Raw genomic sequence first — 14495 nt, 5'->3', positions numbered from 1 at the left:
GGCCGTCTCTCAGAGGTTAAGATATTGTGATCTCCCACCCAGACCTCTAACAAGTAATTAGTTGTTATGTCATAGAAAAATTTAGTCTGGAATGATTGCATGGTTTTTAAATTTGAATTTTTCTTTGTGTGTAAAACAATCCTATAATAAACATAAGTAATTTGAAAGTACTATTGGTTGGTTTCCACATATGTCAAAGTCAGTGTGGCTAATGTAATGTGCTAAGCCTTGCTCCTTGTCTCAGCTCTTGCCCACGTAGTTCTGACAAACGAGCAGGTCAAGGCACACCAAATATCCTGCTGGATTTTCAGGCACAAATAAGAATTTTTCCCCCACTAGTAATGTTTTGGGGCATAACTCATAGCTCTGTGATAATTTACTCCATTTTCTCTTTAGAAATAGTCTATTTAGACTTTTTGTTTCTGCTGGGGGCAGTGTCAGAAAATAGTTTTTCTTAGAAAGTCATGTAAGTCATCTAAATTTCTGTATATATTTGCATAGGTTATAGAAAGTAGTCTTTAATGATTACGGTGCTTTTGTTCTATTTTGACGGTTATATTCTATTTTTAACAACTTTTAAGATATAATTCACATGCCGTATAAGTTACCCTTTAAAAGTGTATTTAATTCAATGGCTTTTAGTATTTATCAAGTTGTACATCCAATCACCACAGTCAATTTTAGAACATTTGTATTACCCCCGCAAAATAAATCCTACTCCCTTTATCCCTTACCCCAGACCTCTCCCAGCCCTCAGCCCTTGAGCCACAGACAGCCGCTAATTGATTTTCTGTCTGTATGGATTTGCCTATTTTGGGGATTTCACATAAATAGAATTATACAACATATGGTCCTTGGTGACTTACATAATGTTTTCAACGTTCACCTGTGTTGTAGCTTTTATCAATACTTCATTTCTTTTTATTTCTTAATAATATTTCATTGTATGGATATTATATCCCTCAATTTTGTTTTCTTGGTTTGTTAGGAGTTTATCTATTTTGTTTCCTTCCTCATTTGTTTCTTGGCTCTCTTTTCTGTTTTCTAATTCACTTAATTGTGCTTTTATCTTGAACTATTCTGCTTTTCTTATTTCTTTTGGTTTGCTTGTTCTTTTATTATGCTTTTGCATTAGATGTTTCATTTATTTGCTTTTCTTCTTTCATGTTTAGTGATATAAATACTTAAAGCTTTGGATTTTTCCCTGGGTACTGCTTTAGCTATATCCTATGGATTCTTATAAGTAGTGTTTTAATTTGTCTGTACTTTTAAGAAATTCGGCAATTTAATTTGCATTGATCTTTTGACTCAGGTGTTGTTTGATTAAGTATTTAAATATATCCAGATCAAAGAAGGATCTTTAAAAAATGTTGTTAATTTCTAGTTTTATTGCATGGTGGTCAGAAACTATCATTTATATTTTTCAAATATATTGAAATATTTTATCTTAATTCTTATAAAAGTCCCATGTACACCAGAAGTTGTATTCTTTAGGCAGGTCATAAATATTGTTTTTACTCTTCTTTCCACCTGCAGTCTATGTTCACCCATCTACCCAAATGTTCACCCAACCAAATGTTCACCAAAATAACCCAAATTTCATCCAGTCATAGGTGAAAATCCAGAATCTGCTCATGTTATGCCATAGTTTTTCTACTAAGACTAGCTCTGGTACTTCTTGGTTCAAAAACCTGTGGAAAAAATCTGGATTATTTATCCTCCCTATTTGATATACCCAATATACAGTTCAGTCTTGAACAGCATGGGAGTTGGATTGCTGGCCCAATGTGCAGTTGAAAATCTGCATATAACTTTTGACTCCCACAAAACTTTACTGCTAATAGCCCACTGTCAACTAGAAGCCTTGTCAACAGCATCAACAGTCAATTAACACACATTTTTTGTGTTATGTGTATTATATACTGTATTCTCACAGTAAAGTAGGCTAGAGAAAATAAAACATTGCTAAAAAATCATAAGGAAGAGAAAATATATTCATGCCTTAAGTGGAAATGGATCATTATAAAGGTCTTCACATTGAGTAGGTTGTGTAGCTGAAGAGGAGGAGAAAGAGGAGAAGCTGGTCTCTTGTCTCAGGTGGCAGATAAGGCAGCAAGAAAGAGATGGAAGAAGTGGAGGGGGAGGCAGGAGAAGCAGTCATACCTAGTGTAACTTTCATTGAAAAAAATCCCGGTGTAAGTGGACCTGCGCAGTTCAAACCATGTTCAAGAGTCAACTACACAGTGCTGGGACAGGAACAGGATAAGTATAATAGGCACACCTACTCAGAAAGAAGAAGAATGGCAGTGACAGAGCTGTCATTTGTCTGCAGTAAGCAGACATTTTCAGGAAACTCTACACTGGTGTCAAGAATGCTCTTTGATGAAACCCTGATTCTGCTCTCAGGTAGCGGTTCTCTTTGCTGTTGTTCTCTGTGGTCTTGGCTCTGCCCTGGTGTGATCTTTGCTTTTCCATTATTCTATGCCTGCAGTGGGTATTGGACTACATGCATCTCCAGTGTTCGGCTCAATTGGTTCATTTTCTGTTCTCAGATGTTTGGGAGCCAAAGGATATTTTAAATATTAAACAGTCAAAGGATTTACAAATGTAGACTCCTGGCTTATTTGGAAGTACAATTCTTAAAAATAGTACTTTTTTATTTATTTGAGTTCAGTTCATTCCCAATGCTGGTGATCTCACCCTCAATTCTTTCTAGATAAACCAGATAAACTTCTTAGACTTACCGTATTTCTTACTTGTCCTCTTTAGAACATCTTGAATTTCACTTTGAAACTGTTGTTGTCACAGAAATCAGAAACCTTCGGATTTTCTGTTTGGCCATTTCCTTAATTCGATATTTGCTCTGTTAAACCAAGTTTATGGGAGGCCATTGTTTTGAACCAGCTTTCTGTGTTTGGCCCCAGCAGACCAGACCAAGCCAGAATGGAATCACTTGTGCTAAGTGCCACGTAATCAAAGTGAATTTTGAAACAGGCCAGTTTTCAAAAAAACCAGGAGATTACAGTCTGTCTTAGTCATCCTAATAAGGAAGTCCCCTTTGTTTTAAACCTATAAGGAAAGAAACTTTTGAAATAGCCAATCCACTTTTTGTTCTCTTTTTCTGCCCATAGAGCCAACCTCCTCTGCTTAGCTCATTCTGTTTTCCAGAGTAAGTTGTTGCCAGATACTAGAATCATGAATAAAAGCCAAGTCAATCTTTAAATTTGTTGAAATTTTATCGTTTGACAGCTCTAACGTATCTTAATTTGCTAGGAGGGTGTAGCAATAGGATGAACTTGGCTGCAAAGCAGAGCTTTAAGGGACCTTTGTCTCAAAAGAGTCTTTGTCAGTTTTCTCTCTTACTGTTTGGGATCTAAAAGTTGTTGGCTCTTTAAACATTTCAAGGCCCCACATTTTGGAATCACTCATTTCTGTTGAATTTCTTCTTGAAATTCAGTCAATTATTTCCTGAATTCATCTCATTCTCTTTTTTAAATACCTTGGAAAACACAGCCAATAGCAATTCACACACAAAACTAACAGTTTTCCAATTTCTTTTTCAATCTCAGCAGGTACATGATTTGACTTCTCACTTACTCTAGCTATAAAGTGTTTGGCCTTTCCAGTTTCCTATTTTCTTCTGTCTGGCTTTTAGCCAATGCCATATATATATATATATATATATATATATATATATATACACACACACACATATATATATGCATATATATATACACACACATGTATATATATATAAATTTTTGTGATATCAGCACCACCCATAGCCTACTTTTAATACTAATTTCTATGTAATAATCTGTGATAAAAAACAGACCCCCCCCCCCCCCGCAAAAATTCTAGTGAGTATTACATGAAGGTTGATTCTCTATTCCTACAATGTCTGTTGTAGGTTTTTGGTGGAAGGTGGGTACTCTTCCACACAGACATTTAGAGAATCAGCTTGACTGAGGAAAAGAAAGAGTTGAACATTGTATAAAAGCTTTCACTGCCTTAGCCCAGAAATGACACATATCATTTCTGTGTATATTCGTTTTATTGGCCAGAACTAGTCAAATGGCCTTACTAACTGCAAGTGCTGGGAATTTTCACCTCCTGTATTCCCAGGAAAGAAGGATAAAGTATATTGCTGAACACAATGTCTGTTACAGCTAGAAGACTTTTTTGTGAAACCCCCTTCCTAGGATGGGCTCTGGAGCTCCCTGTAGCCCTAAAGTTATTGAGCCTCTGGACCTAAAGCCATTACCAATGTATAACATTGGTAAACATCCTAAGGGAGTAGGTTTGGTGTTCTGAAGTTCTAATTACTTTGCTGGTTCTAGCTTTCACCCCAAAAATTCTCCATTAATGTCCAATACATTAGAAGTATGTAATATTCTTATTTACATGCCATTCTCTCTCTCTCTCCACGCACACGCACACACACACACACACACACACACACATATTTTTTTGAGATGGAGTCTCACTTCATCTCCCAGGTTAGAGTTCAGTGGCATGATCTCGGTTCACTGCAACCTCTGCTTCCGAGTTCAAGCCTCCCTAGTAGCTGGGATTTACAGGCCTGCAACTTTTTGTATTTTAGTAGAGATGGGGTTTCGCCATGTTGTCCAGGCTGGTCTCGAACTCTTGACCTCAAGCAATCCACCTGCCTTGGTCTCCCAAAGTGCCGGGATTACAGGCGTAAGCTACCATGCCTGGCCTATATATATATGTAAAATATTTAACGTTTTTGGTTGTTTCTGGTGAAAGAGTTTGTCTGTGCAGCTGCAGGAAATGTAACTTGGTTTGCACTCTGAGAGGTCCCACATTGGGGCAATCTTGTTGATCTCTTCTCAGCACTCCTACTTGGCCTCAGCTGGATTTTGGCTGCTTCTAGTAGCCCTTGTACATGTTACAATCTGGGAATGATAACCTGTGATTTTGCCAAAACTTTATTTGCTTTTAATTGTTTCAGTTCCTTCACTGTTTTTGAATGATTTCTGGAAGGAAAGGGGACAATGTGCATTTGTGTAGTTATGTTCATTATGCAAGTCCGTTTTAATTTCAGATTCTATTCCTGAAGAAAAACTTATTTATTTTCTAATGTAAATGAAACAAATTGATCTGAAACCAAAAGACCTTGTATTATTTACTCAATATGCAAAGCTCTAAGTGTGATTTAAAATATTTCTTAAGGTGACATAATGCAATCTTTTGATGTTATTCTGGAATAATTAATTCAAGTGATTAAAGCCAGTAATATTAAGACTATTGGAATAGTAGCTTACACAAGTATTCGAGTGTTTCTTTGCTTTTTGTTTTGGAGGAGGTGGGCTGATCTCCATGTCACTCCATGCCAGATATACCGCCAAGGTGTTTTGGGACTACAGTACTTATAATGTACAGTGCCCCTTAAAAACTCCCTATTTAGTCCTGCTTTTCCACCACCCAGTGTCTTCAGCCAGCTATTGCAACTTGTTTTGAAGGAGAGGATCAAGAAAACTCAGAAGTGTCCTAGTGTTTGAACATAATAGAGATCCAGTTGTCTAAACATCGGGTGACAGAATGTTCTCATCCTGGTTTGATCATGACAGTCCCATTTTTTACCACTCTTGGTGTACTTAGCATTTTATTTCCCTCTAAAAGTATCCCAGGTGGGATTATCAATTGTAATGTTGCCCTGTTTTATACATGTCCCTTCAGCTGTTTTCAAAGTCATGTGTTTGGCAGTTAATCAGACTGACAACATTTATTTAACATTTACACTGTTACGATAGACAAAGCTTCCAACTGTTGTGTTCCTTTTGTTTCCTTTCAATATTCTCCATAGGGCTTCCTGTTTTTGAAGATTTTCTATGAAGAAAATTCATAATAATGATAGATCTCATTTACATGCCACTCAATATAAGCTGAGTGAAAGATGACTTCATTTATCTGTCTCTGTCAAATGGTTTCCTTTTGAGTGCAGTTAAGTTTCAAATTTTGTGGTTTCATGGCTATGGATGCACAAATCACATACAGCATGAGACACATTGAAAAACAAAGTCTATCTTCATAAGTCTGAAATGTCACAATTTTTCCCAAGAACATAAAATTTTCTTCATGATTCTGCAAAGACACCTAAAAGTCTTCATTTGTCATTTGGAGGGCTATGCCACCGAATAACACTACCTTGGCATGTAAATCATTTGCCCATGAAATCTTCAAAGAGGATTGTCAAATGTCTCTTTGCAGTCTTTGATTCTATCAGTTTTATGCTTCTAATGTGTTAGGGAATATAGCTGACTCTCAAGGATAATTTTCCGTTAAAGTTCTAGACAGCAGATGATTATAAAAACCTAACAGAAAAAGTATCTTTCGCTTCTCGTTTGGATTAGATTTACAACAGAAAATACAATAGCATGATTGTGAACTACATTAATAATTATAAAATTTAAAATTAATATATTCTACCATCTGGAGTCTTAACTAAACATTTTAAACATCTTTGAAATCCGCAAAGAAATGTGTGTTTCTTGTCAAGTAACCAGAAGCTAGAATTCAGCTCAGATTTTCATTGTTCTCATGTGAGACATTGCTCAGATTCAAACCCCTTTGCAATTAGTGTTATGCATATGTATGTTGAGAGTTTTCTCATTCAGCAAGTAGATTTATAATTCCTCTGGAGACAAGTTAGCGTTGCAAAGCACTAGCATCTCTATATGCATAATTACTCCCTCTTTACGTGTGCTTTTGCAGACTGAACTGGGGCACTCTTCATATTTATGGACACGTTTCAAAGCCTTTGCTTTCAGCATTTGTATTAAGGTGACAGTAACAAAATGTAAGAACATTCATTTAATCAATCAATCAGTCAATCACTTAAGATTTAATGAGCATTTACAATATGTCATACCGAGATCACAAAGATGAATAAAAAATAATTCCTGTGTCTAAGAAGCTTTCAGTCAAATGAGAAAGCTGATACGTGAATGAATAATTATTAAACTATGTGAAAGGTGGGGCAGTGACAAAGATGCTGGTTCCTTTGCAATCTCCCACTTCCCCTGTCCCACATAAACACACAACCACAGAAACCCTAGAGTCTAACCTGGTTCCTTTCCTGTGAGAAGAATCCTATGACCTAAGAATCCTATGATCCTAGGACCAGCCTCTCCTCCACTGACATGAAGCTGGGCTGTCTGGCCTGGGGCAGCGTGAGGGAGCTGCAGGGATCTTCCTGACCTGCACCTCTGGACTCCAGTTTGTTCAGTCCTGCAACTCACTGTAGCTCGTTTTTCAGATAGCTAAGTCTATTCCGTTTGAAGGACTGTGAGGTGGTTTTTACTGATTGTTGATGTTAGAGGCCTTCTGATGAAAGGTGATAGATTATTATTTTATTTTGAATGTTCTTGTCGAAACAAAAGATTGGCAGCTTTGTGTTGGCCCCATCCATTCTGGGGGAAAGTTTGGCTGCGCCATGAAGTACTTAGGTTTGGGAACCACTGAGAGTCTGAGATGCAGCTGTTCTCTAGTGCTTTCTCAACCTTGTTGCTGTTGACATTTTAGTCAGGATACTTCTCTCTGGTTGGGGACTGTCTTGTGTGTTTTAGGATGTTTAGCAGTATCGCTGTCCTCTACCCGCTAGACACTGATAGCACTCTCCTCCTTAGAAATAATACCGAAAAATGTCTCCAGGGATTGCCAAAAGTCTGCATTGTCTCTGGAGTGGGAGCGGGGGGGCCACAAATTGATCCCCTTCTCTAACCAGATTGAAAACCACTGGTCTAGAGCAATATATTTTACAACCCATTAATGTATTGTTAACTCAATTTAGTAGATTGATAATAGCATAAAAAAATAAGAGAATAAAAAGTATCCAAATTCCTATGAGGGTAGAGACTGTTTTGTCAAATTTTGGCTTCAGTTATTATTTTTCTTTGAGACAGAGTCTCACTTTGTCACCCAGGCTACAGTGCAGTAGCATGATCTCAGCTTACTGCAACCTCTGCTCCCCTGGTTCAAATGATTCTCCTGCCTCAGCTACCTGAGTAGCTGGGATTACAGGCACCCACCACCACAACCAGCTGACTTTTGTATTTTTAGTAGACACGGGGTTTCACCATGTTTGCCAGGCTGGTCTGAACTCCTGACCTCAAGTGATCCACCTACCTCAGCCTCCTGAAGTCCTGGGATTACAGGCATAAGCCACCGTGTCTGGCCAAATTTTGGTTTCAATTTTATGCATGGAAATACGTGTACATGTGGATTAAGATGTATCATATTTTGGCTGGGTGCAGTGGCTCATGCCTGTAATCCCAGCACTTTGGGAGGCCTAGGTGGGTGGATCACCTGAGGTCAGGAGTTTGAGACCAGCCTGGCCAACATGGTGAAACCCCCAACTGTACTAAAAATACAGAAAATTAGCCAGGAGCAGTAGCGCATGCCTGTAATCCCAGCTACTCAGAGGGCTGAGGCAGGAGACTCGCTTGATCCCAGAAAGGCGGTAGTTGCAGTGAGCTGACATTGCTCCATTGCACTCCAGCATGGGCAACAAGAGCAAAACTCCATCTTAAAAAAAAAAAAAAGGTGTATCATTTTTCTTATTGGGGACTATAGTCAAAGAGTTTGAAAGTTACTGCTATAGAGGCATTCTAAATTCTATTTTAGTACATTTATTTATTTTTCTCATGAAGAATTTTTCATTGCAACAAATGAAAAATCATGGCAAGTCATTTGATGACTAAACAAGGTAGCAAGGAGAATAAGGCTATGTGAAATATGTATGATTATACCTTGATTATTTATATATATTTTAATCACAGAAAAGCTATAAGAGTTTTGACAAAGCGTTTAAAAATACCCAACTAAATCCTATTGTGGATATTACCGTTATACTTAATAATATTTTGCATTTATATGTCACCTTTCATTTGAGACTCTCAATCTATTGATTTATTTCCTCAGTTTATGATTCTCAGTTCATCTCAGGAAATCTAAGGCACAGGCCACTGTTCCCCTAACATAATAAAGTCAGAGAATTAATTCAGTCTCCTATTTCCTTTAGAAAGCCTTAATTATTTTATATATGGTAAATGTATATAATGGAGAGAGGATATAGTAAAGATATATTTTATATGTTATTTGGGTCTATGTATTTTACTATATTTCATACAGTATATTTTATACATTTTGTAATTTTTAAACATGTATATTTCTCTCTGCTAGGCTGGCAATCTCTTAGGAGTAGGGGCAGATTCTAGGCTGTGAATCTCTCAGAGCCCTGCAGGCTGTGGGCACAGCATCATGGGCAGCCAGCAGACATGAGCAAATGCCAGTTACAGTAGCTCAGTCCCCCAAAGAAATTCCTTAATTATGGATTTGTGGTTTTACTGCTAGGCTTTTGGCTGCTATCTAAGGTTGCTATATGAACAAAGAACATATCTGCATCTTTTGTAAGAATCTAGTTATCATGAAACTTAAAGTATATGGTGAAACGATTAAGGCCACATACTGACTTTCATGGCATAAATAGCTTTGCTTTCTTGGGCTCCTTTTTCCATTAAAAAAAAAAAAGTTAAAAATAGTAGTTTTATTGATGCTATAAAGACAGGTGTAATCCAAGCTGGATTATATTATATTATATATATATATAGTCTAATTTAATAGTAATTATTTTTGTAGGCCTCTAGAAGCATTATGAGCTCTGTGCCTTCTTCAGTGTCTAATAAAGAGGTGGGCCCTGGGGCAAATACGCTGAAATATTACCGGTATGTTTCCTCTTCATTTGTGTGCTGCTGTAGGGACATACTCTGGTTTTATTGCCTCAGGAAAGAATGACCCAGCAAGTAACAAAAGAGCAAATTATTGGATTTGGAGTTCAGAAACTTGAGTCTTAGCATAAGCCCGATAGATCTGGGAGCTTGAAGAGCCAGGCCACCTTGTTCCTCAGCAAATGAAGAATTCATGCACAAAAAAAGGAGAAGGCCAGAGAAGAAGCTGAGAATGTTTAAGTTTGTCTGGGATTCTGAATTTGAGTTAAGATTTTGGAAATCCTGGAGCTAGATGGGACCTGTATTAGTCTGTTCTCACACTGCTAATAAAGACATGCCTCAGTATGGGTAATTTATAAAATTTACAATCATGGTAGAAGGCAAATGATGAGCAAAATCATGTCTTACATGGCCCCAGGCAAGAAAGAGCTTGTGTAGGGGAACTCCACTTTATAAAACCATCAGATCTCATGAGACTTACTATCACGAGAACAGCATGGGAAAGACCCACCCCCATGATTCAATTACTTCCCAAAGGATCCCTCCCATGACACATGGGAATTATGGGTGCTACAATTCAAGATGAGATTTGTGTGGGGGTATAGACAAACCATATCAGGACCTATCATCACTTCTCCCCATCACACCCTATTCCCAGGGTAATGTTTTCAGAACTGTTGAAGGTTGGGGCTCCCAGTGTCCTCCAACCCCAGAGTGCTGGAGAGATGAAAAACTATCTGTTTTTTGGGTCTGACATAACCCAGGGATGTGCCTGAGTTTCCAGGAACCCAGGTGGAGAGAGACACTAGAAGGTATCTGGTGGGCTAGAGAGTGGCAACCTTGTGGCAGAGCACCAGTCTACCTAGGAGTCTCTGTGGCAAGGCCAGGAGGATAGAGACCTGCATGGATCCCTAAGGGAGGACCACAGGGGAAGGAGAGTGTTTCTGCAGATGTAAGTAAGGAGAAGTGATGGCAACAAAGATGGATTCTTGGCATTGTGGCACCACACAAACCCCTCAGAACCGGAAGAAATCCAGGATTGACCAATATTCAAGATTTTTCACTTGGCAAAATGAGAGTTTGGAAGAAAAATTAAGTTCAATTATGGCAAATAAAATTCCAATGTATCCCAGATTTTGGAGCCCAATTAGAATTCATTATACATAGATGTTTATGATGCTTTATAGCATATGAAGGACTTTCTGATTTTTTAAAATTTTAATTCATATTAAGATCTTAAAAGGTATTGTTATTATTTCTGTCCTCATTTTATGCATGTGAAAATGGAAGTACAGAAAGGTTAAGTAACTTGCCCAAGGTCACACAGCTAAGACCTCGTTGAGCAATGACTCAGGCCATGGCCCTGTTCACTCTACCACTCCTGGTGCTTGTGTTGTCCAATATGCCCACTGAGGACCTAAATGAAAACTTCCTAATTAGGCTCTCCTAAAATGCTGGTAGGTTACCAAAAAGCATTTAGTGTTCTGCACTTTGATGCTCAGATGTGAGGAGAGAAGAGGGCTCAGGTGCGGTATTCTGCCTGCTGTCCAACCCTGGGCTCCCTGGCTGCTTACTCACCCTTTTAATCAAGATGTTTGGTTCTACTATAGAGCTCTGTTGTCATACTCAGAGGCAGGGAGGGGAGGATGTTAATGGGAATGTAGTGGAGGGGCTAAGCCCCAGTCCAGTGGGGGTGGGGAAGAGGATCAGGTCCTAAAGGGCCTCATGACTTGGATGCCCTTTGGATTGGGTGCCCAATCTCGGTTAAGGGGAGCAATTCTGCTTCTCCAGCTTTGTACCTACACTTACCATGTTGTAGATTTTTCTTCTTTTTGTGTCTCTCTATCTAGACCGCAAGCAACTTAAAGGCAGGGACTCCATCAAACTCGCTTCCCACTGCATCCTCTACACCTGCCAAAGTGCCTGGCATGTAGTATTAATTTTAAAACATTTGTGGAATAAACAAATGGCTGGATGATTGAATTCTTGGGTACTTGAGTGTCCCCTAAAGAATTCTAGCCCTGTATCCTTAAAGCAAGGTAACTTCTGAGAGGTGCTTAGTCTTAGCTTTCTGTATTTCACTCAAGAAATCTCTATTAAAAATAGCTACTTCAGTCCCCAGCCACTTATCCTGCTTTTTCCTTTTCTATCCCCAAATCCGCTATTTCCTTCTTCCCTCTTCCCTCCTTCTTCCTCCGTCCTCCCTCTCCCTCTCTCTCTCCTTCTTCTTTTTCTTCTTCTTTCTTTTTCTTCTTCTTCTTTTTTTTTTTTTTTTTTTTTAGACAAGATCTTATTCTATTGCCCAGGCTGGAGTGCAGTGGCACAATCATGGCTTACTGCAGCAGTGACCTCCCTGAGGTGATCCTCCTAGCCCACCCTCCCAGGTAGCTGGGACTATAGGCACATGACAGCATGCCCGGCTGATTTTTGTATTTTTTGTAGAGATGGCGTCTTGCTGTGTTGCCCAGGCTGGCCTTGAACTTCTAGGCTCAGGGAATCTACCTGCCTCCCAAAGTGCTGGGATTACAGGCGTGTGCTACTGTGCCCTGCCTCTTGTTATTCTTAATCAGCCTTTTAATCAAGATGTTTGGTATATTTTTTCCTTCTTCCATCTACATTTTTAAGAAATGTTTTCTTCTACCTCATGTTTATCAGCTTCCTTTATTGCCTCTTTAGAAGCAGGAAACACAGGTTATAAATCAATATGGGCAAATAGTTTGCTGTCTTGTTTTGAAAAAAATTGTAATTAAAACTCATGGTAGAAAGAATTTCTAAAGTGGCAAGTTGTTTTTCCAAGATATTACCATGTCTTACTTTAGAATTTACTGTTGGTAAACAATCTACATTATTAAATAAGATTCAGCTCATTGGAATCACTGAGTAATTACTATTACTGTGTTCGGTAAGTATTGTTTTGGTGATATTAGTTTTATCACTTATGCTAGGTTGCTTTTAGGAAGTAGTCTCAGCATTATTTGAAAAGAGATGGAAAATACTTTATATATCACAAATCTAGTAAATTTATACTTAAAATAATGCTGCAAATATGAACATTTTCATTGGATAATTTAAAAAATCTGAATGCAATACAGAATAAATAAACTTCGTCTCTTAATGGACTCCTAATTTTTTCTTAAGGCACCGTGACAGAGAAGCTTTTCCCAAAGATTATGATATAGAGGGTCCTGAGAAAGTTAAAAAACTGTGTAATTCAACATATCGGCAACTTGGAACCGATGAATCCCCAGTAAGTAGTAGCTATGACTTTAAGTCTGAAATCTTTGTTGTAGTGAAACATGAAAAAGTAAAGGGAGGAGTGTTTTGTGCAGGACTGTTCCTCATTAACTGTATTAGTTACTTAGATGACTTAGTGTGTGCTGAAGCAACATTACTTGTAAAATGTGCCTAACTCATACGATGATTGGGTCAATTAAATGAGATGAAGCAAGTTGAGTACATGGCATGGTGCCTGGCACATACAAGTGCCTAGGAAATTGTTCCTGTTGCTATGATGCTGTTGCAACTGAAGCAGCTATATTCTGCTAGATGTCTCCTTTCACCTCCACAATAACCCTGTGATATAGGTGTTATTACTATCTCTAATTCACAGAGAAGGGAAAAGATACTCCTAGAGGCTAAGCGACTTACTCAAAGTCACACAGCTAGGGAGTGGAAGACAGAGAGTTTGTACCCAGGTCTTTGGTTTCAAGTCTTTTGTACTTATCTTAAGCTGGTGGAGTTGTGAGTAACTAAAACATGCTATTAACAGCCTCATAACATTTGTACAATCCAGTTGCAAGCAAAATATTTGTGGCATAAGTGATTCCTGTTTGAATTGCTGTGAGTGGGCTACTGCTTGGCTACCTAGGTGTCTGTCCAGTCAGCATAAGGCAGGAGCTCAACTCCTAGAAGACCCCCAAATTGAGCCCTATAACATTAGGAGCTTTGGGGCTAGCTAAAGACAATTTAGCCTTAGAGGATGGCCTCAGGGCATGAAGAGCTGGTGATTTGATGAGGATGGTTGTACAGGTGATGAAAATATTGGGTTTGTGTCACATTCTGCCCCCAAAGGCTGGGCTAGTTTTAGATCAGGTGTAAAAAGAGGCATAATTCCATATTGGAAATTGTTCTAAAAGATTCTCCATTCTGCAAGGTGATGAGGACAAATTAGCTTATCATGGCAGTACTATTTCCTTCCTTCCTCTTATAGTTGTGGTGGACAGAGAGTAATAAGAATCTCCTGGAGAATGGGGATTTATTGTAAGGTGACAGCTGCCTGGATATGGAATGAGCAAACTTGCAGGAACTAACATAGCTCTAAAGTAAAACATTTCCATAGCCACCCCAATGTCTCTGTGTTACACGCACACAGAGTGTCTCTGACACTCTATTTCTCTCTGCTCAGGTTTACCTCTTGCTCCACAGCCCAGATCTCGGGGGAATCTGATATTTCCTCAGTTTCCACCCAACCCTCCTCCTTTTGTACCAGGCTGCCTCATGGGTCATCAGCCAGCGTGTGGATGGGGCTCTGCAGTGTGATGCCCAACTCAGTCAACATCCACCTTGCTCCATTCCCTCACAAACCCAGCTTCACCTTGCTGTCTTCAGCATGGGGCTGTGGTCAGGATAAGAGTAAGTTGGGCAAGATAGGCGTTGTTTGGCGTGAACTTAGAGACTTTGGTCCTTAAAAAACATTTAGTTTTGATTCCTGTATAAAAATGATCTTTGTCTCTGGGTTGTGAG

The 14495-nt window shown here is 38.7% G+C and overlaps 1 protein-coding gene across 2 annotated transcripts in view; it reads left to right on the top strand.

Moving 5' to 3' along the window:
- Positions 1-14495, top strand: part of CUNH9orf135 (chromosome unknown C9orf135 homolog) — an 86094-nt gene that overhangs the window by 11055 nt on the left and 60544 nt on the right. For both annotated transcript variants that reach the window (XM_032290934.1, XM_032290935.1), the window contains exon 2: positions 12891-12999. In XM_032290934.1, coding sequence (XP_032146825.1) covers positions 12891-12999 — 109 coding nt within the window. The remainder of the gene's footprint in view (positions 1-12890; positions 13000-14495) is intronic.

The sequence above is a fragment of the Sapajus apella genome, unplaced genomic scaffold, assembly GCF_009761245.1.
Source record: "Sapajus apella isolate SASKATOON/1434 unplaced genomic scaffold, GSC_monkey_1.0 scaffold24, whole genome shotgun sequence".
Lineage (NCBI taxonomy): Eukaryota > Metazoa > Chordata > Mammalia > Primates > Cebidae > Sapajus > Sapajus apella.
The sequence above is the reverse complement of the archived record's forward strand: the minus strand, read 5'-3'. Positions and strand labels throughout refer to the sequence as shown.